Source organism: Rhinoderma darwinii, chromosome 3 (assembly GCF_050947455.1).
Source record: "Rhinoderma darwinii isolate aRhiDar2 chromosome 3, aRhiDar2.hap1, whole genome shotgun sequence".
NCBI classification, from domain to species: Eukaryota; Metazoa; Chordata; class Amphibia; order Anura; family Rhinodermatidae; genus Rhinoderma; species Rhinoderma darwinii.
The window spans coordinates 27,465,461-27,492,510 of NC_134689.1; the positions used below are offsets into that span (position 1 = coordinate 27,465,461).

At 43.9% G+C, this 27,050-nt stretch overlaps 1 protein-coding gene across 10 annotated transcripts in view; it reads right to left on the reverse strand.

The window, feature by feature from the left end:
- HMGXB3 (HMG-box containing 3) overlaps window positions 1-27,050 on the reverse strand; it is a 62,444-nt gene that overhangs the window by 7,271 nt on the left and 28,123 nt on the right. For 7 of the 10 annotated variants that reach the window (XM_075856179.1, XM_075856180.1, XM_075856181.1 and 4 more), the window contains 10 exons: window positions 26,632-26,778; window positions 24,164-24,465; window positions 22,995-23,125; window positions 21,161-21,286; window positions 19,548-19,732; window positions 18,864-19,083; window positions 18,621-18,754; window positions 13,626-13,742; window positions 12,108-12,317; window positions 7,218-8,617 (listed from right to left, as the gene is read on the reverse strand). In XM_075856179.1, the coding sequence (XP_075712294.1) occupies window positions 8,138-8,617; window positions 12,108-12,317; window positions 13,626-13,742; window positions 18,621-18,754; window positions 18,864-19,083; window positions 19,548-19,732; window positions 21,161-21,286; window positions 22,995-23,125; window positions 24,164-24,465; window positions 26,632-26,778 (2,052 nt within the window). In that variant the 3' untranslated portion in view covers window positions 7,218-8,137. Of the gene's footprint in view, window positions 1-7,217; window positions 8,618-10,562; window positions 12,043-12,107; window positions 12,318-13,625; window positions 13,743-18,620; window positions 18,755-18,863; window positions 19,084-19,547; window positions 19,733-21,160; window positions 21,287-22,994; window positions 23,126-24,163; window positions 24,466-26,631; window positions 26,779-27,050 lie in introns of those variants that run through there. The other 3 variants (XM_075856185.1, XM_075856184.1, XM_075856183.1) reach the window with 2 other exon arrangements.

A 27,050-nucleotide genomic window follows, 5' to 3' on the forward strand; every position in this document is an offset into this window, starting at 1 on the left:
GGATGCAAAGAGTCCTGTCATCGTGAAGGAGAGTATGTTCTCAGTTTAACGGACTCTATGGTGCTAAAAATATTCTGGACCTGTAGCAGCAGAACGACCTTCCACATTATCATTTGTCGTGTGATGTCTCCGCACAGTGGAGCTCAACACTCTGCTGCTATTCTGCGAATGCAATCTGCCATCATGCAAAGCAGAACATGTCTGGAGCCTCTCACATTGGCAATTCATGTAGGATGCCGGTCACATCCTCAGGTCATTTTAAGGCCTTATTCACACGAACGTGTCTGTTTTGCGCGCGTAAAAAACGCACCGTATTTCCTGCGTTGCAGTTCCATGTGACATCCGTGTACGGCACTCGTCTGTTTTTTATGCACGTATGTCATCCGTATCTCACGCGTTTTTTTACGTCAGCAAAAAAAACTGAAGGAGGTGTTTTTCTTTTTCTTACCATCTATTTAGCAACTGTTGCGTGAATCACGGACAGCACATGGATGACGTCCGTGGGCTGTCCGTGATTTTCACGCACCCATTGACTTCAAAGGGTGCGTGATGCGCAAACAACGCACAAAAATAGGACATGCAGTGAGTTTCACGCAGCGGACACACACTGTGTGAAAAACACTGAATGTCTGAAAGGACCCATTGAATTACATAGGTCTGTGCGATGTCCATTGTTTTAACGCGCGTAACACGGATGTGAAATACGCTCGTGTGAATAAGGCCTAAGAGACAAACCCCATCAACATTCATATTTAGTTAGGATCACCCACTAGCACAGGTCTCCGTCTACTTGTTACATGACACACACTATCCCGGGCTTCAGTCCACTTGTTATAGGACTCAGTGAAGTCACTTTCCAATAAGTGATGGCACTAACGTCCTCCCAGGGGCTGACTCAATCCAATCCACTCTGGAACTGCATCCACTCTGCATCTCCTAATACTTCCCAGCTCACTGCAAGCCTCAGCAGAAGTCCGTTCCCAACTGCACGCACAATAGCGCCACAATCCCCAGGGACAGGGCCCAACTACAAGCTTTTAGCACACACAGAATCTATCAGCACTACACGCTGTCTAGCCGCACAGACCCAAACGGAACCAAGTTTCCCTTTTAGATCTACTCTCTCTAGCTCCCTCTGGCCCCTTCCTGCAAATGTCCTGGCGCACAGTTCTGCACTAGGACTTTTGCCCTTACATCAGTGCCAGGCTCTGCGTGGGCAAACACTGAAGCACAGCATCTCCTTCTGCAGTAATGGCAGAGTCCGTCAGTGCAGGTAGGAAAAAGGGAACAATAAAAGGGGAGGAAAAAGGAAGCTGAACAATTAATGTTCAGCTTCCTGCAATGGACAGACTAGAAGGTAGAGTAAGAGAGGGGGTCTAGGAAGTAGTCTGCGTGAGAGGGGGGACCATGTGAGAGGGGGGACCATGTGGAGGAGTCTGTGAAAGGGGAGACCATGTGGAGGAGTCTGTGAAAGGGGAGACCATGTTGAGGAGTCTTTGAGAGAGGGGGGACCATGTGGAGGAGTCTTTGAGAGAGGGAGACCATGTGGAGGAGTCCGTGAGATGTGGAACCATGTGGAGGAGTCTGTGAGAGGGGGGACCATGTGGAGGAGTCCGGGAGAGGGGGGACCATGTGGAGGAGTCCGGGAGAGGGGGGACCATGTGGAGGAGTCCGTGAGAGGGGGGACCATGTGGAGGAGTCCGTGTGAGGGGGGACCATGAGGCTCTCTGTGAAGCAAGTAGTGACCAAGAAACCAAGGTCTCTCAGTTCAAGGATTCTGTCCCTGTCAGTTTGCGACAAGAGGTGAAAACTGGCACGTCGACGAACAGGAGGCATCGCACAATCATCCCAAACCACTAGATCCGATTTCTGAGGTTTCATGTGGCTGAAAAACTTTTCTTTCACGCTGCCTTTTATGCCTTCCACATGCCACAGATTGGAGCAGATTGGAGCGAGGTGCTTGAAAATTTGATCATTTGCAGATCTTGCTACTTCCTCGATTCCCATAACCTTACAAGGACAAGCCGTCCTTCTTGATGCTGCATTTTCAATGTTCAGGAGTGTATATTAGAGAATGTTTAATAGGACACAGTCATTTTTTTAATCGGTCGTCCATTTACATTGGTGAAAAATGAATAAATGTAAAATAAACTGAATATGTATTAGTGCCAATGAATTGAACAATTGATACTGTACATCCATTGCCTGGGGTTCTCTTGTGAACATAAAATGATCCTTTATGAAACTGCGAGGAGGAGAAGGCTGGGGCTGCATAGCAACTTTTGTTTGCGCACTTGAACCGCAATAAAATGGTGGTATGACCAGAACACGGCCATCATGTTTCTCTATGGGGAACACGGTCATGGGCGTCCTCCGTATCACCTCAAAAATCCAGAATAATACAGAAACCAATCAATAAAAACAGATGAGACTTGTTCAGAAATAAATAAAATTTAATGTCACATAACTAATAAAAAATAAAAAACAATATATAAATAAATGTGCATGAAGAGATCAACATTGCAGCAATAACGTCAATTTAAGTGAATTTAAATTACAATTTCAATGACCTTTTAACCTCAGTAACTCTACAAATTACATTTAAGGCAGATGTTAATGTCTGTAAATGTTAGAACCCAGAATACTCCTGAACGCAGATGGAAAACACTGTGAGGCTATGTTCACACGGGGTCTTTTGTCGAGTTTTTTGACGCGGAAACCGCGTCGCAAAACTCGGCAGAAACGGCCCGAGAACGCCTCCCATTGATTTCAATGGGAGGCGTCGGCGTCTTTTTCCCGCGAGCAGTAAAACTGCCTCGCGGGAAAAAGAAGCGACATGCCCTATCTTCGGGCGCTTCCGCGTCCGACCTCCCATTGGCTTCAATGGGAGGCAGGAGAAAGCGTGTTTTATGCCCGCGGCGCTCAATGGCCGCGGGCGAAAAACGGCGCGATAATTGCTATTCACACGGAGTATTTTGGGGGAGGAATATCTGCCTCAAAATTCCGTTTGGAGCTTTGAGGCAGATATTCCTCCCCCAAAATACTCCGTGTGAACATAGCCTGAATGTTCTTTTTCAAATGCTATTTTTTTTTTTTACTATTTTATGTTTTTGCTTTTTTTTTTTTTACTTTTTTTTCCATTCAACGTGTTTCTATTTTATTGTTCCAATGTATATTTAATGAAAAATTAAGCCACTCTAAAAATAGCTTTAAAGGGGTTTTCCACCTTCTGACAACGGATGACCTATCCACCGGATAGGTCATCAGTATATCATCGGTGCGAGTTTGACACCCGGATCTTGCACCGATCAGCCACTCCGGTAGCCTGCGGGCACCGGATGTTATGGCACATAATGCTATGTATGGAGCAGGAAGCACTTGGCTCCGTACATAGCATAGCGGCCATGCTGCAGAACTGCAGGTCTGCTCCTATTCACAGAACTGCAGCTCGGCCACTATTCCATGGCTGGAGGCAACTGCTTCCGGCATGTACATCCGGCGCACAGAGGAACTGGACCGTCTGATACGTGCGGGGTCCGAGTGTCGAACCCCCACATATCATGTACTGATGACCTATCCAGTGGATAGGTCATCAGTTGTCAGAAGGTGGAAAACCCCTTTAATAAAAACCTACCGTATTGTGTCTACAGCTTCTATGCGGTGTCTCCACAGTAACAGATTAACACTTTTATTAATCCATACTTCATCCGAACAAACATTGTGTAGCTTAGAAAAAGTCGTATGGGACAGATGGTGGGGAGTATAAGGCCTCATTCACACGACAGGGTCCGAGTGTCGGCCGGGAAAATCGGCCGTTTTTGGCCGATTTTCCCGGCCGGTTTGCATCCGATTTGCATCCGTTCCGATTCCGTTCCGGGCCGAGTTGCCGTTTTTACCGGCCGATTTGCATCCGTTTTTTTCCCTGTCCGTTTTAAAATCGGATGAATTTCATTTAAATTTGTTGCCACACACAGCCCTTTGTAGATAATGCCACAGCCCCCCTGGTAGGTAATGCCACCCAGCCCCCTGTTGGTGATGCCACACAGCCCCCTGTAGGTAATGCCACCCAGCCCCCTGCAGGTAATGCCACCCAGCCCCGTTGGTGATGCCACCCTGCCCCCTGTAGGCGATGCCACCCTGTCCCCTGTAGGCAATGCCACCCTGTCCCCTGTAGGTAATGCCACCCAGCCCCCTGTAGGTAATGCCACCCAGCCCCCTGTAGGTAATGCCACCCAGCCCCCTGTAGGTAATGCCATCCAGCCCCCTGTGGATAATGCCACCAAGCCCCCTGTAGGCGATGCCACACAGCCCCCTGTAGGCGATGCCACACAGCCCCCTGTAGGCGATGCCACACAGCCCCCTGTAGGCGATGCCACCCACCAGCCCCCTGTAGGCGATGCCACCCACCAGCCCCCTGTAGGCGATGCCACCCACCAGCCCCCTGTAGGCGATGCCACCCACCAGCCCCCTGTAGGCGATGCCACCCACCAGCCCCCTGTAGGCGATGCCACCCACCAGCCCCCTGTAGGTGATGCCACCCACCAGCCCCCTGTAGGTGATGCCACCCTGCCCCCTGTAGGTGATGCCACCCTGCCCCCTGTAGGTGATGCCACCCTGCCCCCTGTAGGTGATTCCACCCTGCCCCCTGTAGGTGATGCCACCCAGCCCCCTGTAGGTGATGCCACCCAGCCCCCTGTAGGTGATGCCACCAAGTCCCCTGTAGGTGATCCCACACAGCCCCCTGTAGGTTGCACCCATCCCCCCCCTTCCAGGAGAAGTCACTGACTTCAATGTCCATATATGGACAGTGTAGTCACTGACTTCTCCTGAAGAGGAATTCCCTGCCACAGGTCGGGAATTCCGCTTCAGAAGTTAGTGACGTCACTGTGTCCATATATGGACAGTGTAGTCACTCACTTCTCCTGTAGCGGAATCCCGGGCCATAGAGTCGGGGATTCCGCTGCAGAAGTACGTGACTTTGCTGTGTCCATATATGGACAGTGTAGTCATGCACTTCTCCTGTAGCGGCATCCCCGGCCATAGAGTCGGGGATTCCGCTGCAGAAGTGCGTGACTTCGCTGTGTCCATATACGGACAGTGTAGTCACGCACTTCTCCTGTAGCGGCATCCCCGGCCATAGAGTCGGGGATTCCGCTGCAGAAGTGAGTGACTTCGCTGTGTCCATATCTGGACAGTGTAGTCACGCACTTCTCCTGTAGCGGAATCCCCAATCCCCGGCCGGCCGAGCAATAAAAGACCCTCCTCCTCCTCACATGCACTCTGCACTGTGAGGAGGAGGAGAGAGAGTGCGAGAGCGACGGTAGACCCGGCCATTACCCGGCCCCATAGACTTCTATGGGAGCCGGGCGGCCGGGCACCCGGCCGAAAATAGAGCATGTCCTATTTTTTGACGGCCGGTTTTCCCGGCCGTCAAAAAATCGGTCGTGTGAATAGCCCCATTAGGGGTCTATTATTCCTAATGCAGCCGGGTGCCGGCCGATTTATGAGCGGCCGGCGCCCGGCCGGGAAACCCTGTCGTGTGAATCCCGCCTAAAGGTATTTGCACACACAAAATCAGAAACGTCTGACAATACGGAGCTGTTTTCAAGGGAAAATAGCTCCTGATTTCCAGACGTTTTTTAAGCCACTTGCGTTTTTCACGGCCGTTTTTGGATCTGTTTCACTATAGAGTCAATGAAAAACAGCGCCAAAAACGTCTCAAGAAGTGACATGCACTTCTTTTTTGCGGCCGTTTTCCAAAACGGCTGCGTAGAAAAATGGCCCATTGGAACAGAATGCAGTTTTTCTTATTGAAATCAATGGGCAGATGTGTGGAGGCGTTCTGCTCCCGATTTTTTGGCCGCTTACGGCCTGAAAAACAGCCAAAAATAAGCCGTGTAAACATATCCTAAGTGTAAGATCAGACTACACAGGGTTGGTTTGTAGTCTGTTACCACAGAGACACATATTTCTGAACAGGAGCTGTAGACACAAAACTTTTTAATTTAGATTATTTGCAAAGATGCATTGGAACAATAATGGGGACATAGCCTTTAACCAATTTAAGCACATCCATCATGCACATTAAACATCTTAGACCTGGACTCTCTCCCGTTATTTACATTAGCGACAATAATGTGCAATATTGACTGCAATCTGCGATAATCGGAGTGCATAAAATGCCATGGAGCCCTGGCCAAAACAAAAATGTCCAAAAAGATTTTATCCCCTATACTGGGCTTTAGTAGTGGATATGGAAGATAACAAAAGAAGAGACAGAAGAAGATCTTAAAGTGCGTCTTTAAAAACCATTCGGGTGTATTCACATGTGACACTTTTTTTGAACAACCCATTTAATAACACTATAACTGTATGTGTTGGCTGTCGTACCCCACTGTATTGCTTATTTGAAGTGCGGTTAAAGCAGAGGACTTGTGTGAATGGAACGTAATTGTGTAGCACATATAACTGCATCACTTTGGTTTTTGATTTTCTTCTTTACTTGGTTAAAGAGCTTGTTTGTAATGGGAAAAAATGTTGTTTTTCACACGGGCTGTGTCTGGTATTGCAGCTCAACCTCATTCAAGTGAAGCTGCAATGCCAGACACAGCCCATGGACAAGAGTGGCGCTGTTTCTGGAAAAAATAAATAAGCAAACCCCTTTTTTCTAATTCCAGACAACACCATAAACCTAGGAAAGAAGATCAATCATTTAGCAAAGTACCAACATATGTAATCTAGGATAATTGACAGAGTCTGGCGTGCTGGATTCCTCTCTACTACAGAAATGAAGCAGAAACAACATGGCATGGAATCGTTCTTATTTGAGGGGGGGGGGGGATCAACTCATTTATACCAGACAAAGTACAATACAATTAAAAACAAGGACGTACATTTGGTGGCAATCACATTATATAATATAAGTCAATGACATTGGGCCACAATGCTTAGTGAGTAGTTTTATAATAAACTTTGGATAATAAACCTCAGTAATGAAAGTACCTGATCTGTAAGAACATATCCACAGGATATGCCATAAATGTCTGATAGATGCAAGCCGTAGCTCCGACCCGTTTTGCTAAGTGCGGTGGCCGCTGGTTGCAGAGCCCAGGTGGAGACCAGTTGAGAGAGGGTCACGCGTGCATCTCCCTCTATTCTGTTGTATGGTTGTTACAGAAACAGCTGAGCATTTTGCTCAGCTGTTTCCGTAGCTCCCATTAAACAGAATGGAAAAAGACGCACGTGTGACTCTCTCTCAACTAGTCCCTGACAGGCTTCTGCAGCCAGCGTCGACCGCACTGGGCAAAACGGGGGTCTGGAGACCTTCGTTCTCAATATAAGTGGAGGTCCCAGAACTAGGATCCACATTTTTCAGACATTTATGGCATATTCTGTGGATATGCTATAAATGTCTAAGATGAGAAAATGCCTTTAAGTTTTTGTTTTTTTTCCTTAATGGCAATTATAATTTTTTTTGTAAAAGGGTTGTCCGGGGCACAGGATAGGCCAATGTTTTATCAGTGTCCGACTACTTCTAATCAGCAGAAATAAGGAACCCAGTGACTTCACTTCTATTCAAAGCAATGGTCACAGCAGACATCAGAAACAAAATCATGGACCAAGGCATATTCATGTTGAGCTATTCAGTGCAATGCAAAATACCATATCAAAGGGGTTGGATAAGATTAGAAAAACATGCCTGCTTTCTTTCAGAAACAGCGCTACTCTTGTTCAAAGGCTGTGTGTAGTATTGCAGCTCGGCTCAAAGTGTCTGAGCTGTAATACCAGACACAGCCTCGGAACAAAGATCGGCGCTATTTCTGGAAGAAAGCAGACATGTTTTTCTAATCTAATATAATCCTTTGAAATATCAATCTGACCTAGAAGATGACATCTGCCAGCCAAACCAGCCAACCCCCGGGCATCACAACACAAACCAACCTAAAATGTTACCAGATGTAGACATAACAGGGCATTATTTCGTTCCCACCATTCACAGCAGTTATCAGGTCATAATTTTGACAGTGGAAATGTCCTAGTCACTCCAGCAGACGCCGACCCAGACAGATGATTGTCTCCATAGTCCGTAGAGAAACGTATGGAACTTGTAGTGCTCGATACTATTTTTCCGTCAGGATCACACAGAACTTGGCTGCTCCAACAATAGATCTTCCTCCAAAACACCGTCTCCTATCTCCGTTTTGATTTGTGCCACGCCGAGTCGGTATAGAGTGTCTCTGATCACCACTTCTCCGGGCTGACAGCTTTGGACAATGTCATGAATCTGTCGGTTCACAATCTCTCGACTGCTCAGAAAGTCAATCATCCTATTGTAGAGGTAATAGTGTGTGACGTGGTCAAAGTTAATGGGGTGGTGGCGGATGTTGCTGGTCTTGCTATCGCCAATGGCTGTAATGATTGCGCTGTAGGGCTCCATCTCCCGACACAAGGAAAGCGAATGGTGGCGCGAGGTTGGGTCACCGGCTCCATTCTGCTCTGCCACTGCGTGGACAATTCTTCGAGACTCGGACTTGGTAACAGGATGTAGAATGGCAGTTTCATTGCTCATCATGTCCACGCTGTAATGTCTGTCCAAGAGCTCTGGGCAGGACACATACTAAGACAGAGGCACAATAGATCACATATGAGCTGGAGAAGGGGATTATCCTGTAGACATGGGTTATTAGCAAGTATCCAATTGATTTTGTAAGGGGTTTCACCGTTTCTACAAATAAAGTTGATTCATTGAATAATAAAAAGTTATAAAAAAATCTTCCAAAATACTTGGTGTATTATTTTTGCATGCTTTCAAGAGCTCTGCTTGCTGTTTTTGAATGGGAGCCCTTCTTGGCTACTTTCAGAGGTTCCGAATCTGTCCTGGGTCATGTGATAACCATACGTGTTCACGGCTTGTTACAGGTACAATTGTACGGAGTCGTGTTCTTGTGTGATCATCACACGACCAGGATAGATTTAGAAACTCTGGAAGTAGCCAAGGAGGGATTCCATTCATTTGAAGCAAGTAAAGATCTTGAAAACCATGAGGAATTGATACAGAAAGTAAACCCATTAACCATAGGTGTTCTGTTTTTGGTACCGAAAATCAGTTCCAACCAATAGAAAGTAGACATCAGCAGTCGTGTTGCTGTAGGGTTATGGAACCAGCTGCTCCGGGGGGAGGGGGGGGGGACGACGACGACTTTAAATGCATGAAAATAATTCATTACGGGGCACCTACTGCTTCACGGAGATACGGATTCTCTCTGTAAAGATTTAACAAAAAGGTAGAGAGATTTTTAAAGCTACATTCACCTTCACAACCAAGATTGTTTCAATGAGTCTAATGGTAACTTTGCAACAGGTCCTTGATAAAAATCCTATTATTTAGCTTTTACAGCCCCTATGCAGATCCATGAGGGTAACAGACAAACCAAACTCTGTGTAGTCTTACCTTTCAGTCCTACTCCCTCAAATCTGTCTCCCTGGTTCTTGCGGATTTATCAATGTATGAAGGGAACAGATAGAATGGAGTATGATCAGACCGAGTTTAATGGTCGGCAGAGGAGATGTAGAAATAAATAATAGGAACGTCTTAAAGAAGACCTGTAAGCTCTCCTGACATGCTGCCTTTGTAAATACTTGCATTCTCCATCTTTATTTTTTTGCATGATGCCGTTACACTGTTATTCCTCCTGGCAATTAATAAAATGGACCACTGGACGTTACCATTGTCCTTGTCAAAGGGGTGGGTCCCTACACAGTCTGACATTGTCCAATTAGATTGTATAGGGACATGCCCTATTGACAAAGGGAATGGTAACACTAAGTTGTTAATTTATTCCAACATTTCTAGGATGAATAACAGAGGAATAGCACAATGCAGTTTTCTAAGAAAATAATTGTCATTTCATTGGGAATGCTAGTATTCACTAAAAAAAATGTCAGCAGCCGACAGGTTCTGTTTAACCTCTTAACGCCGAAGGACGGATATATCCGTCCTCTGCAGCTGCTAGTTCGCTCAGGAGGACGGATATATCCGTTCTGTGATGGCGCAGGTACTGAGACTGTACCCACGCGATCAGCGGCAGGAGCACGGCTGTTATACACAGCCTGGCTCCTGCTACAACTGCTGGAATCGAAGCGCGCTCCGATTCCGGCAGTTTAACCCATTAAATGCCGCTGTCAATAGTGACAGCGGCATCTAATGTGTTTGACAGAGGGAGGGAGCTCCCTCTGTCACCCCATCGGCGCCCCCGCAAACAAATCGCGGGTCGCCGTCGGGTTTCCATGGCAGTGGGGCGTCTAACAAAGACCCCCAGGTCTGCCTTCAGCATCTGCCTGTTAGGCGATGTTAGTTTTACACTGACAGGCAATAATGCTTTGGTATACTAAGTATAGCAAAGTATTATATATGCGATCGGCACATCGCATAGTGAAGTCCCCTGGTGGGACAAAAAAAAAAAAGTAAAACAGTTAAATAAAGTTGGTGAAAAAAATAATAACAATAATTACACTGAAAATCAAATAAAACGAGTGGTTTTATTTAGTAAAAGTGTCAAAACAAATCACACATACACATATATGGTATCCCCGCGATTGTAACGACTTGAACAATAAAATTAACACATTAATTAAACCGCCAGATGAACGGCGTCCAAAAAAAACGCAAAAAACAACGGCAAAATTCTCTCTTTTCTCCCATTCCCCCCATGAAAAATTAATCTATAAGTCCTATGTACCCCAAAATAGTACTAATGAAAACTACACATTGGCCCGCAAAAATCAAGCCCACATACGGCCACATCGACGGAAAAATAAAAACGTTACGGCTCTTGGAACGCGGCGATGCAAAAACAAGTAATTTTTTTCTAAAAGGCTTTTTATTGTGCAAACGTAGAAAAAACATATAAAACCTTTACACATTTGGTATCCCCGTAATCGTGCCGACCCATAGAATAAAGTGAACATGTTATTTACGCTGCATAGTAAACGGCGTAAATTTGTAACGTGAAAATCAATGCTGGAATAGCTGCTTATTTTCAATTCTCTCCTAAAATAAAGTTAATAAAAGTTAATCGATATATTATAAGCATCTAAAAATGGTACAACTACAAAATACAACTCGTCCCGCAAAAAACAAGCCCTTATACGGTTATGTCGACGGAATACAAAAACAGTTACGACTCTTGGAATGCGACCGTGAAAAAGCAAATAATAATCCTTGGTCATTAACGTGCAGAATGGCCCGGTCATTAAGGGGTTAATCAAGGCCTATTACAAAGTTGATTTGTATTTTTGTTTATTATTTCGATACTTTAGAAAAGAAAAAAAAAAATGTGAAAGTGGACAGAGCCTTTAAATCAGATCTGTCAGGTCTACTATCTGAGGGCAGCACAGGACAGACAGGGGAGACACTGAGCTCAGGGATATATAAAGTTCTATCATTTCATTAACGGGGTTGTCGAGTTTAGAAAAGCCATTTTATATACCATATTAGGGAATTCTGAGGTAATAGAGGGGGGGGGGGGTCCCTGTTCAGGATCATCTCTTGGCCGGAGTGGAGAGCGGTTACGAAGAACGTCTCCCTCTATGGAGGGCCTGTCCTGTTCTGCATTACATAGACAACCCAGTGACTTGAATGGGCACTGTGTAATGCCTTATTTCCCCTGTGGTGGTGCTGCAGGGAAATTGAACACTTATTGCAAGGTTTACTCACAGACTACAGCTGATCACCGAGGGGTTCCAGCCGGGACACACTTTGTGATCTACTTATTGCCATGGGACCCTTCTAACAAGTAGAGATTGTCTAAAGTGGAGGAGTATTTTCTTGTAAAAAGCTGTAGATGCTGCCAGGACTCCTAGAGAATGCTGCCAAGACGGTAAATGCTGCCAAAGAAAGTCCGTGAGTCCTGCTTTTCCCTACCACAAAAGGTGATTGTCAGATTTTCCAGTATGAGTTTGTAGGAAGGTAGAGCTGTCAATCATCAGTCTGGGGGCGGGGACTCACAGCCTTTGTCTATCAGGATTTAAATAGCTGACGTCCTAGAATCAGAATGAAATCATAGAAAATTATAAATCATTGAGCTATATATAAGAAATTAACTTACCTTTGGTGACTCTGATGGGTCTGAGAAACATCCTTGATTCTTCCCCCACATCTGTCGTGCCAGATCTGGATGACAGAGATCGGCACAGAGTGCCACCTGCGTTGCTAGATCTACCACATAGACCGGAGGCCAGTGCCGTGAGGAGGCCAGGAGATCCACATGATCCCGGGGGCTTTCTCCACGCACAATGTATTTAGATCCACAGACCACCTAAAGAAAGGAGAGACATGATGAGAATATATTTATAATGGCAACCACTACCATGGTTCACAGCACAAGTCAAGAATCAACCCACAGAAACAACTCTAGAAGAAACAGAACCGTTATTAATTCGTCATCGGGGGTTTGTCAGGGTTAGAAAACCTATTTTCAAATACCCTATTAGGGTACACTGAGTTTATAGGGGGCCATGAGCGTACTCATCTTTCAGCCAGAGCAGATACAAAGAGCGTCTCTAGTTCTGGAGGACCCGGCACATCTGTGCAACACACAGGCAGCCTATTACTTACATTGAGAACTGTGTAGTACTTCATTTCCAGCGGCTGGCATTTCAGGAGGTTCATGTCTGGAACATAGTCTATTGTAATGACCATTTAATACACTATATACGGCCAGATGTCACGTCTACATGCGGAGATCAGATAAAGCTCTGGCCTCTGCCTTTTAACGTATTAAATGACGCGGTCAATGATGATTGCAGCAGTTCACAGGTAGACCTGTGGGTGTCCCTTGGATCAGGGTTTGCCCCGCGATTGAACTGCCCTGGGTTTTAGAGAACCAGAGGGCTTTCCATTGACATTACCTATTGTTAAATGATTGGTTAAAGATATTGTTAAATACATATACAGCTGTCCAATCAGTGTCAGACTATGTAGCTACACAATCTAATGATAACGCACATTTGTCAATTCATTCATACATTTCCAGTAGGAATAACAGAGGAACGGCACTAGACACAGTTCAAAGAAAAAGTGCTCCGCAGATTCCGATTTTAGTACATTTTTTCATTCCCCATAAAATAACATGTCAGAAAAGCTGACAGATCCTCTTAAAGTGGTTAAGAACTAAAAGAAACCGCTCCTAACTACTCTAAATTAAAGGAGTATTCCCATCTTAGACATTTATGGCATATCCAAAGAATATTCCATAAATGTCTGATTTATTTGTGTTCCACTTTTGGACCCGCACCTATCTCTAGAACAGGGCCCTTGACCCCCCGTCTTACCTTCTCCCGCTGTTGCTGGTCCACAGCTACCTCGTAACTCATCAACGTAAAAGAAAGTTATGGAAACAGCACAGCACAGAAAGCTCAACTGTTTTTATATCCCCGACCACCTCGTAACTATATGGCCAGAGAGAGAAGTGACAGTGGGACATAGTAGAATGGGGGGACTGGGAACCCCGTTCTAGAGATAGGTGTGGGTCCCAGAGGTGGGACAGGTATCTATCAAACATTTATATCCGAGATGAGAATGTCTATTGCGGAGATGTATTCCCTGTTACTTGACATGATCTTACCTGATGTGAACAGACTTTGTAGAGTTTTCCTCCAGTTAAATGTGCCGGAGGTTGTTTAGTCTGTGTGCCGTTTTGCACAAACTCAGAAAGAGCCAGGATGGAATAACACATATTATCCTATAGAACAGAAAGAACTTATCAGGATCTCATGCTCTACAAGTAGAATGTGTTCTGGTACAAATAATCAGTGCCCAGAATGTCAAAATGCGAGTCCATTCTTAAAGTTGTTTCCCACTAAAATAAGATCTTGCATAGAGGGATGGGGGATGGGTTAACAGACAACAAGTCACAAATTCATTCCTATGTGAAGGACTTTGTACTTAAAAGCTCACAGTATTAACCCCTTCAGGACACAGCCTGTTTTGGCCTTGTGGACGAGGCCGATTTTTTCAAATCTGACATGTCTCATTTTATGTGGTAATAACTTTGGAATGCTTCTACCTATCCAAGCGATTCTGAGATTGTTTTCTCGTGACATATTGGACTTTATGTTAGTGGAAAATGTTGCCATTTTTCTAAATTTAAATGTATCTGCTTGTAAAACAGATAGTAATACCACACAAAGAGTCAATAGTTAACATTTCCCATATGTCTACTTTATGTTGGCATCGTTTTTTGAACCACCTTTTATTTTTGTAGGACGTCACAAGGCCTATGCGTGTTGCACACGACCGAGTGCCACTCGGGCCGTTTTTCACTTTAGTGGGTTTACGTACTCGACTTTCAGATCCGTGGAAAGATAGGACATGTCCTATCTTTCCACGGATCACTGACGGGACCCAGCCGGCACACACGTGTGCATGAGGCATTAGAACTTTAGCAGCAATTTCTCACATTTTCAAGAAAATTTCCAAAACCTAATCTTTTTATGGACCTGTTTAGGTCTCAAGTGGCTTTCAGGGCCCTATATATTAGAAACCCCCTCATAAGTCACCCAATTTTTGAAAACTGCACCCCTTAAAGTATTCAAAATAGCATTTAGAAAGTTTCTTAACCCTTTAGGGGTTTCACAGGAATTAAAGTAGAGGTGAAATGTATATATATTTTTTTAAGAAAATCCATTTTAATCCACTTTTTTCTGTAACACAGATGGTTTTACCAGAGAAACGCAACTGAAAATTTAGTGCCCAGAAAAATCCCATATGTGGCCCTAGTGTGGTAATGGACTGAAGCACCGTCCACAGAAGTTTGGGGCCTCCTTTTTATTAGAACATATTTTAGGCACCATGTCAGGTTTGAAGAGGTTTTGTGGGGCCAAAATAGTGGAAACACCCCCAAAAAGACACCATTTGGCAAACTACACCCCTCAAGGAATTTATCATGGGGTATAAGGAGCAGTTTGACCCCACAGGTTTTTTGCTGAATTTAGTGGAATTAAACCATGAAAATCTACATTTTAGCCAATGAAACTTAAAATGATCAATTTTTACAAGGAATTAAGGAGAAAAAGCACCCCAACATTTGAAAAGCAATTTCTCCAGATTACGGCAATATTCCATATGTGGTAATAAACGGCTGTTTGGAGACACAGCAGGGCTCAGAAAGGAAGGAGCATCATTTGGCTTTTAGAGCTCAAGTTTTGTTGGAATGGTTTTTGGTGCCATGTCGCATTTGCAAAGCCCCTAAGGGAACAAAACAGTGGAAAACCCCCAAAAGTGACCCTGTTTGGAAAACTACAGCCCTCAAGGAATTTATTGAGGGGTATATTGAGCATTTTGATACCACAGGATTTTTGCTGAATTTAGTGGAATTAGGCCATAAAAATTAAAATCTAAGTATTTTTTCATATGGGGTAATAAACTGCTGTTTGGACCAACAAGGGTGCTCAGAAGGCAAGGAGCGCTATTTGGCTTTTGCAGCTCAAATTTAGCTGGAATGGTTTTCGGGTGCCATGTCACATTTGAAAATCCCCAGCGGGACCAAAACAGTGGAAACCCCCCAAAAGTATAAATATATATATTGATCATTTAGACCCCACAGGTCTTTTGCAGAATTTATTAGAATTAGGCCGTGAAAATTAATATCAACATTTTTTTCACTAAAATGTTGAATTCTTTCATTTTCACATGGGATAAAGGAGAAAAAGCACCCCAACATTTGTAAAGCAATTTCTCCCAAGTACTGCAATACCCCACGTGATCATACCATAGTACAGTGGAAGTCCCCAAGAAGTGACCCCATTTTGGAAACTACACCCCTCAAGGCATTTATCATTTGCCTGGACATATGACAGGGCTCAGAAGTGAAGAGGACCATGCGCATTTGAGGTCCATTTTAATGATGCATTGGCCCACAATTGCATCAATCTGAGGTTAAACAGTAAAACAAACCCCCAAGTAGTGACCCCTATTTTGGAAACCACACCCCTTAAGGCATTTTAAGGGGTGCAGTGAGCATTTTGACCCCACAGTTGTTTATCATTAGAAATGAATTAACCCTTTCAGGACTGAGCCATTTCTTGATTTTTTATTTTTCACTCGACCGCCTTCCAAGAGCCATAACTTTTTTATTTTTCCATCAATAGAGTAATGTGAGGGCTTATTGTTTGCGGGAGGAGTTGTAGTTTCTATTAGCGCCACATAATGTACTGGGAAAAAATTATTTGTGGACTGGAATTGGCAAAAAAAACTGTGATTCCTCCATTGTTTTTTCGATTTCGTTTGGATTTCGTTTTTACGGCTTTCACCGTGCAATAAAAACGACAGCTTAATTTTATTCTGCGGAGGACTCAGTATACTCACGCTGCCGCACTCTGCGCGGTATCAGGCAGCAGTGTTGGACTTGCACGTGCTGCTGTGCTCTTACTCCCCCCCCCCCCCCCCCCCGTCATTAGGATGAATTTGCTGTGCAAATTGGTCTCTGTGCCGTGTGATTCTCCCCCTTCCGTCCTACACGGACGCTGTAATCTGAGAGGTGAGCTGCTGAATAACATTAGATAAGACTAGGACTGCTCCTTCTGCTGCAAGCACCCTGCCGTCCTGTCTTATCTTCCCTGCACGTGCCAAGGAAAGAGAAAGAAAAGAAAAACTCGGATTTCTTTCTTCTGAACAGTGCAGAGATATTTCGATCTCTATTTAAAATGTGTGCTGCTTTGTATATCTTAGTGTATTCTAACTATACTGTACCACTTCATGGTTCACTGCCAATTAAAAGATACACATATAGACAGGGTGGTAACGAGCAATAGTTTAAAGACTATGTACACTTTCTAGACGTCGCTGTAGACGAAGCACCTGCACCGCCTGCCGTCAAAAGACGGTGGGCGGTCGTTAACGGGTTAAAGGAACTGCAGGACTTTTTGGCAGGTACTGGTTGTGTAGTGCATGTGACAACAATCTCCCATATTCCTCTTATGGCTGGGCTGTGGGGTAGGGTGGCAAGACAGAAGCCTTTTCTAACTACGAAAAACATCCAAGCCCGGCTATATTTTGCAAAGACCTACATCAAGTCTTCCAAAAGCATCTTGGAAAACGTGTTATGGTCTGATGAGACGAAGGTTGAATTTTTAGGCCATAATTCCAAAAGGTATGTTTGGTGCAAAGCCAACACTGCACATCACCAAAAGAACTCCGTCCCCACAGTGAAGCATGGTGGGGGCAGCATTATGGAGCATGGCGGGGGCAGCATTATGGAGCATGGTGGGGGCATAATTATGCTTTGAGGCTGTTTTTCTGCAGCTGGAACTGGAGCTTTAGTCAAAGAGGACAGAATTATGAACAGTTCCAAATATCAGTCAATATTGGCACAAAACCTGCAGCCTCTGCTAAAAAGAAGTAGATGAAGAGGAATTTCACCTTTCAGCATGACACTGACCCAAAGCAGAACCTCCAAATCAACAAGAGAATGGCTTCACCAGAAGAAGATCAAAGTTCTGGAATGGCCCAGCCTGAGCCCAGACCTGAATCCCATTGAAAATCTGTGGGGTGACTTGAAGAGGGCTGTAAACAGGAGATGCCCTCACAATCTGACGAATTTGGAGCGGTTTTGCAAGGAAGAGTGGGCAACAATTGCCAAGTCAAGATGTGCCATGCTGATTTTAACAGGGGTGTGTAGACTTTTTATGTCCACTGTATATAGTTTTAAATGTTTTGCAGCGTTTGCACAATAAAATATATATATATTTTTAAAATCATTTATTTTTTGAGTCACCATGTTCCGAGTCATAACTTTTTTATTTTTCAGTCAAAAAAGCCGTGTAAGGGCTTGTTTTTTGCGGGACGGGTTGTCATTTTTATTGGTCCTATTTTGGGGTACTTGCCACTTTTCATTCTATGATTTGGGAGGGGTGGTGACCAAAAAAATAGCGACTCACCATGTTCGCCATGCGGGTAAAATAACATTATTGCGGTGATAACAAATAAGTGAACTTTCTTTTGTAACGTTTACATTTTTTTCCTATAATAAAATACTTATTATAGGAAAAAAAGGCAGTTGTTTTTTTTTAACTTTTTATTTGTGCCCCACTAGGGGACTTGAAGACCTGCAACACAGATTACAGCTATAATACATTACACTATCTACATAGTGTAATGTCTTACAGCGGTCAGTGTGACACTGACAGGAAGCCTATCATAGGCTTCCGTACAGAGCAGACCCGGAGGCCATTGTCAGGCCTCCGGTTGCCATGCCAACCATCGGCACCCCCCACGATCGCGTCGTGTGTGTGTGTGTGTGTGTGTGTGTGTGTGTGTGTGTGTGTGTGTGTGTGTGTGTGTGTGTGTGTGTGTGTGCCGATTAACTGCAGACCCCTTAAATGCGACGATTGCTATCGACCACCGAATTTAAAGGGTTAATTGCCAAAATCGGCGGCTATGGGCCGTCGGGGACAGCTGATCTGCCGGTTCCCGGACACTGGTGAGGGAAGTAACTTCTCGCCAAGATGTACAATTTCATCGTCTTGCGGGTAGGGGTTATATTTTACATTACTGACTAACCCATAATATAAATATGCCATTACCATAAAGACAGAACCATGCGATAACCGTTGGGCTTTACCTTTGTTTCTGTGACATCCCAAGGAATTCCACAAAGTGTCAACATCTTTTGCAGCTCTTCAGTGCTCAGCTTGTTTAAGTCATCCAGCTTCAAGGTCCCATCATGAAGAAGTCTTGCAAGAGCACTGCCATTACCTGCAACCCCAAATAAGATTTGTCTAGGTCTCCTTGAAGGCTGCATAATATTCATTTTTCCACAGAGTCCCCTGTGATACATGATTACATAAAGGCATTGTATACTCACCTACAACTTTCTGTATTTCCAGGTTCTTGTAGTTCTCGCTGTTTAACACCACTGTTCCTCTCATGAGAGGAGGGAAGAATGGAGAGATGATGGAGGCATCAAACTTAGTGATAGAAATACTGGAGGGAAAGGCAGCTTGTTCCAAGACTTCATTTTCCAGTGTGGACCAGAAATCTTCCATATTCACCTCATTAGTTGTTAAAAACTCCGGCCACGTAAACTGGTGATAAAGAAACAAGAGCAATCAGCTACTACGTTACCAATTTACATCTGGGTTCACACCTGCGTTCGGCTTTCCGACATGCTACTTCACAAGAGGCGTAGAAGAACGGAAATGCTGGAAGCGCCGGTTCCGTTGCATGACGGACAACACCGGCAGCCGACGGAAACTGTTGACTTTATTGAGTGCTGTCGGGGTGTTTGTGGTTTTACTGGAAACAATAGCGGCGCAACATGCTGCTCTATTGTTTCCAGTATTTTTGTCCGGATCTGCGATGGAGGTCTATAACGGAGGCTCCAACGCATATGTGAACAAGGCCGACTACAGTATTTAAAAAAATTACTACCACCTGTGGTGGAACCAATAAAACCGTACAGTGATCTAGTCATTTATACTTAAAGGGGTAGACCCATTAACAGAACTGTAACCCGCCCCAGAAAAACTGGTAGTTAAAGCTTTATTACCTCAATGTTGGTCAGAGTCAATGTATTCTCTACATTTCTCTGTGCAATCTCCACCTTTGGCACCACTCCACATACACCACAGATCATATCATTATAATCCCGAATAGTGAGGCACTCAAAAGCCCAGTATCCACCGCACAGCAGCTCCTGAACGGTCAGCAGCTCTTCTGGACTCAGGACCTTCTCTACAGGGATAAGAAAGAACAGAACTTCAATGCTTCCCATTTTAGGAAATCTGTACTTACGATGGCTACAGTCCTCAAGGATATAGGTTACCGTCTAATATGGTCTTTATCCAGATACAATAAAACATCATTGAATAATGTCCAATCAGTGATGAGTGAAACGGAGTAGGGACACGCCCCTTTGAGAAAATAAATGGTAACACCCAGTTGTCTACTTATTCATAAATGACTAATAGGAATAACAGAAGAACGGCACAATACGAAGTTGTAAGAAAAGATGCTCCAGAATTGTTATTTCATGGGGAATTCAAGTATTTACTAAAATAGAAATGTCAGGAGAAATGAAAGGTCCTCTTTAACTCCCGCATCTGCCTGTGACAAAGTGAATTACTGGTGAGGTCACCAGAGATTTATTTTCCCTGACCAAAATAGCCTCTCTGCAGGGTTATGAATGGATGTCTGACCCTCCAATGTCACACATTGACCATAGTGAGAGGACCCCAGCAAACAACTCCCCAGATCTCAGTTTTTCTGGATCTCTGTATGATATGGGGGAGTTGAATGTTGCAGCGAACTGAACTCACAAGATGAGAAACAAAGAAAGCAAACTGGGAGATCCGCTCACCACCTCTGTGAGTGCACAAGGACACTGGTTTTGGTCATGATCGTATAGAAGCGCAGTCACAATTGAAATTTGGATTAATGCTTCAAACTAGAATCCTACAGTGCCCTATATAGCTCTAAAGGGTTTTCCTATCTAAGACATTTAATGCATATCCACAGGATATGACATATATGTCTTATAGATGCGGGTTCCAGCTCTGGGACCCGTACCTATTATGAGAACAGGGTCAACCAATCCCCACTTCGTCTGGTGGGGCTCCCGCTGGCCACTGATTCCAGGCGGGGACAAGTGGGGATAGCGCCGCGCACGTGTGTGGCTCTCTCCAAACTGTTGTATGAGAGTTACAGAAACAGCCAAGCAAACGCTAGCTTGGCTGTTTCCGTAACTCCCATTCAACAGACTGTACACCTTGTCCACTAAACTGTTCATTACGCATTACAGTAAAACACTCTGCCAACCCATTGTTGTGGAGGCGATTACTATGTACAAGAGAACCCTCCAAATACAACAGCAGAAAATGTCTAGATTCCATAAACAGTGGGAAGTTTGGACACAAAGATCCGACTATTCTCAAAACCCTCTGGTCCTAGCTCGACACCTTGACTCTGATGTGTCTTGTGTTATAGGGATTCTGTAATGTCATGTTTATTTAACTTTTACCTTGGAAATATATCTCAATCTACTTTACATTCTAATATAAGAGAAGGCGTCCTTTAAAATACCATCACAATGGAACTGATGAAGACTGATGCAATTTGAAAAACATATCTGTAGCACGGTGCCAAGACTAAACTGGGTTTTACCTGCTTGTACTGACTCCAAGATGTTGTTGATGGATGTTTTGGGGTCATCTCCTATTTTTATTTGGTTCCGGATAGAAAAGAGCAGATCGAGGGTAACCAGAAGCTTATTTCCCACATTGAAGAGTCCTGATGATCACAAAGTACACATTACAATGAATAAAGAGCAGTGTACCGCCAGGTATTGTCTGCTTTGGCCTCCACCTACGCAACTGGGACTACTGAACCAGGCCTTTAATATATAACAAATGTTACATAGAAATACACAGATATGGCCTATGTGGACACTTCACCTTTGTAAAATGAAGCTTCACCTTTAGAGACATTGTAAGGATTAAATGATGGAACTGCATATATATCAAATGTCTAAGACAATATTATTATTAGAAAAATGTCTCATCTTCAGCAGTATTTGATACTGGCATGCAGATACCGGACTACTGCCCTGTGAGTAACAGCCTGTATTCTGTCCGGATCGGCAGGACAGAGTTCTTAAGGATATAAAGGGGTTGAATGAGATAGTAAAAATATGGCTGCTTTCTACAAGAAACAGCACAATTCTTGTCCATGGGCTCCGTCTGGTATAGAAGCTCAGCCCCTTTCAAGTGAATAATTCTGAGCTGCAATACCAGACACAGTCCATGCACAAGAGTGGCGCTCTTTCTAAAAGCACGCAGCCATGTTTTAGTCCGTTGCTTAATTGTTAGTAAGTTACATGGATCTGCCGGACATTGAATACATTTATATTAAAAGGAGACATGTGAACAATATCAAAAAATAAAAAAAACTATTTATTTAAGTGCCTGAGCTAGATTTCAATTTACTGCGTTCTTTTATAATGTATCGCTTATGAAGAACATGAAACACATACTTCATTTTGATTTACACCTTTATATTACAATATGTATTGGCTTTAATTGCAGAAAATGCTACCTCCAGTACTAGAGGATAAAACAGAATAAAATATTGTACATCATGTCATAGTTTATGGTATAAGTCCACTAAAGATGAAAGGTCCATTAAAGGGGTTTTCCCATCTTTGACATATTCACAGGATATGCCATAAATGTCCGATAGATGCGGGTCCCACCTCCGGGAACTGCACCTATCTCTAGAACGAGGCCCCCTGAACTCCGCTCGGCTCCCGCTGCCCCCCCGGCCACTTCCTGATGAGGTAGTTGGGAGTTACGGAAACAGCCGAGCTTGCTGAGCTATGCTGCACTCATAACACCCATTGACATCTATGGGATTTACGGAAATAGCGTAGCTCAGCAAGCTCGGCTGTTTCCGTAATTCACGACTACCTCATCAGGAAGTGGCCGGGAGGCAGCAAGGTTCAGGGAGCCCCGTTCTAGAGATAGGTGCGGGTCCCAGAGGTGACCCGCATCTATCAGACATTGATGACATAACCTGTGGATATGCCTTAAGTTTCCAAGATGGGAAAACCCCTTTGAGAAGAGATTACAAGAAGAGGGGCGCTAACATTTATTGCATTGGGTCTACAAACTGTAAGTGAAGGATATTTATCAAAACTGCTGCAAAGGAAATTTCCGGTTACAGATCTCATTTAAAAAGAGCAACGAACAATAAATTGCTGTGGGTAACTTCTCCTTAGCACCGAATGTCTCCCCCCACTATTTAAAATATGTAGAGTGACTGGGGCTTTTTAACAATCTGCAGACCAAAAAGATCTGAATGTAAACAAGTTTCTTTTCATTGACTGACAGCATGCAGCATGCAGAGATCTTGAAAATAGTGAGGAACGGTGTGCATTTAGAAAGTTGCAGAACTTTTCATTTTAAAAGAAGTACGTTTTAATGATGTTAAATATACATACCAGTATAGATGTCATTAAAGCTGTGCAGTGCCAGACACTGGGGGTTCAGGCACACCTTCACCTGAGCGCTCACCAGCTGCAGACGAGTAGCGGTTAATAACCAGCAATCCTGAGCGCCTGCCACTGAGCTGCTGGATAGAAATAGCGGATTGTAAAATTACTGTTTGTTCAGATGAAAAGAAATTCAAGTAAATTCTGCTTAAATAATAAAATGTCAATGCTCCACCCTCAAGCCGATATTCAGTGCCTGAACTCATAGGAGGGAATCGTGGAGTAAAGTGTTGAGAGCTCTGATCTTCCTGTTCCAAGGCAGGTGTCGCGAAAAATAATTTTTTTATATAAATTTGCTTTTAGTGTGTTATTAAAATACATTTTATTTATTTGTGTTTTTCTTTTTTCTTACTTTTTCTTCACTATGGGGGCTGCCATTTTTTTTTTCATCTCTGTATGTGTCGATTAACGACACATACAGAGATGGAATACGGCACATACAACCCCATAGAGAATGCGAACGGGAGCCGTTCCATTCACTATGGTGTACAGAACAGAAAGTGTTGCCTACTGCAGACTTTGGGGTGGTAACCTTACGCTCTAATAACATTGATCAGATTTTCAAGACAATAAATACTCTTGGTAAAAAATTTTCCTATTGTTGATATAGCACCAACATATTCCACGGTGCTGTAGAGATTGTCACCATTCGCATCACTCCCAGACTTCAATGGAGTTTGTAATCTAATTTCTCAATCTCAGACATAGATTAATAGGCTCCCTATGAAATTGCCACCACCTATTGGTAGGGAGTCAGGTCGGGAACACCATCCAATCAGCAGAATGACCAGGCTGCGACCCCGGACTGCTGTACAGGAGTGTGGCTGTGCATGAAATCGCGGCCCAGTCCCATTCACTTGAACTGGGATTGAGCTGCAGTACCAGGCACAGTAGTCGGTATGGACGAGCCGCTGTGGCGCAGGGGTAGGACCCCCACCTACATATAATGACGGCCTATCCTAAGGATGAACTAATAATATTTGACTTCCCTTTCAGGTACACGGCATATATTAACTTTCACAGAAAATTGGTAGAAGAAATTATCAGCGTTATATAATGTAAAATATTTTAAAGACAGATCCTGGGATTGGCTGATGAAAAAAAATAAACCAACTTACTTCTTATCACCCTTAAATAACTGGGTTTCACACAGCAGACATTGGTCAGTGGGTGACTCATAGACGTTGGCCCAGGAGGTCTGCTCTATGGTCACCGTACCATCACTCACATCGGAAAGAACTAGACGAGAACTATTCAGCTCTTGAATCAAATTCAAAGTTTCTGATAATTCTGACTCGTTCTCAGGGATCTGAACAGTTTTACGTATTAGCTGGAGGGTGGACTGTCGCTGGATCTCTTTTTGGGCTTGTGTAAGAGACTCGCGCACACACAGATCAGTGGAAATACAAACTGGGGCTTCCTGTAATAGAGACCAAAATGTCTATTAGAATTTTGCAACAATTACGTCAAAGTAACACAGTCACAAACTGGTAAAAGCCTCAATTGTGAAAACGTCCATTCAGTAGCAGAGATGTAGCATCAGATAGAGCGAACCAGTTGCCTCAGTAACGGTGTGACCCCCGAAGGTGTACGGTACCTGTGGAGCGGCTTTGGGTGTCGTGCAGTTGGCTCGGGAACTAGACTCTCCTCTCTGCTACTGCGTTTCCTACCAATGACTACAAATTTTGTCGGGGGCTGCTGCTACTAGTTCGGGACAATGTCACTTTAAAACCAGATGGGTTCCCCAAAAAATCAAACAGGGTTAAAGAGGATCTGTCACTGGTTTATTAGTAGGTGCTATGATGCTGAGGACTACAATGTAATTTGTTTTAAAAAACTTTTATTATTTGTAAAGTTATGAGCATTTTTCTAAATGTTAATGTGGCTCTAAAAGCCAAATAGGAGGTGACTCGTTCTTTTCACTCTGGGTGGTGTAATGTTTCCTGTATGACGCTGTCCAATCAGCATACAGCTTCTCCCCCTTCCCTGCCCAGCAACACAGCGTGATCATATAGTATACAGCTTCCATTCCCGACTGTGTTTTCAACTGGCGATATCTCCGGTTGTTCCACAGCTAGAACTACAATCCTGGTGTCATATGAAGGATTAGAACCTCCTCTTTCATATAACACGCTATTCTAGGTGGTCCGCAGAGATATGGCTGTTTGAAGAGATCCCCTTTCCCTCCAGCCTCAGTCTCTCACACTGTGTGAAGAAGCTTCATCCTGATAGGACAGCGTCAGAGGCTGTGAGGTAGCTCCACCTCCGGAGAATCGCTGGTGTTACCTCCCACTTGTCTAGTATAGCCTCATTTACATATTTAGAAAAAAGCTCATAACGTTAAAAATAATAAATGTTTTGGGACACAATTTTCACTAGCATTATCAGTGTGACAGCGCCTATCAGATCTTCTTTAAGCTTTACCAAACAGTGGAAATCCAAATAAAATCAGGTAAAGAACAGGGAAAAAAGTCAGATGTATTGCATATAGCGACCTTTAAATGCTTTGTAAGATTTTCTGATCTTCTCTTGTAAAGTAACAGCTGAATCTGATGGGTTGCTTTGATAAATACCCCTCAACTATTTTTATATACAACCCAGAGGGCAAAAATCTGAGTTCAATAGCAATCTTAATAATTTGAGGAGGGGGCTACACAAAGAGACACTTGTTGTTTGGCAGCTGTTGTCACAATTGTTATACGACTGTCACAGTCCATAAGAACACATTGGGGCAAATGTACTAATGCGGTCTAAGATTTAGACAGTGTAAACTTAGACCAGGAAGTCAGAAGATGCGCCAAAGTGGTACACGATGTATGATAAATTTGGAGCAACAACTTAGACATTTTGCTCTTCCATATCTATCTCTTAGTTGGCTTAGTTTACGCCAGTTTTTTGTGGTAAATTTTGGCACAAGGCAACGCATAAAAGCCAAGCCCATTTCTGTTAGGCCACGCCCTTTCTCACTAAGCCACGGATTTTAAATAGTAAATCTACCCCATTGTGTTGAGTAAGCCAATGTATAGATGAAAGATGCAGCTAATGAATACATAAAGGTCGCTATTCCCAGCTCAAATGTTTGACCCAATGAGACAACCCATCTGTGTATAGAGAGAAATCTAGCACTTGTAATGACCATGAACTCTCTGGCTTGGGATCAGATGAGGTTTTGCCTGACAAACATTAACCAATCTGACTTTTACAATATGTCTGGTTTACGTCTTAAAACTCTATATTGAGGAGTCTCTTAAAGGGGTTATCCCATCACAACAACTTATCACCTATCCACATGTCCCACCACTGGGAACCCCACTAATAAAGTCAGCGAAGGTCCGAGTCCCCCGACTGAATGGGAACTCTCTTTGGGACTTCCAGAGATAGCAGAGTAGCTGAACACATACGCGACCGTCGCTCAGTTTATTCAGGGGACTCGGAACCCCCTGTCTCCTGATCGGTGGGGTTCCTAGCAGTGGGACCCCCAGCGATCCAACACTCATTCCACAACAACTTATCACAAAATATAGGTAATAACACCATTAAAGGCAGACGTGTGCAATTTTTATAGAAACTGGATATAGTGACTCACAGGTTTGGCTTCTTTTTCTACTTTGTCCTTTGTTAGTCTGAATCCACAATTGGGGCATGTTTTCGGCTTATGTCGGTTGGTATACATGAAATTGCAGAAAGGATTTTTACATTTTCCTCTACCCCGCTGTGTAGCTAAGCCCAGGTCCTGTTGGAAGGAGAAAGTACAGAAGACGTCATCTAATGGCGGCCAAGTTGATTGTCACCCAGATTTCCCAGGTTATTCAAGGGGTATCCCAACTATAGACAATCACGGCATATCCCATAAATGTCCGTTAGGTGCGGGTATCACCTATCAGACATTTGTGGCATATCCTATGGATATGGCATAATTGACTTTTGTGGGAATACATGAAATTATTACATGGCGATGCCCCTTAAACAATTGTAGGTGGTTTATAGGGCTGGTCTGAAAAGTAA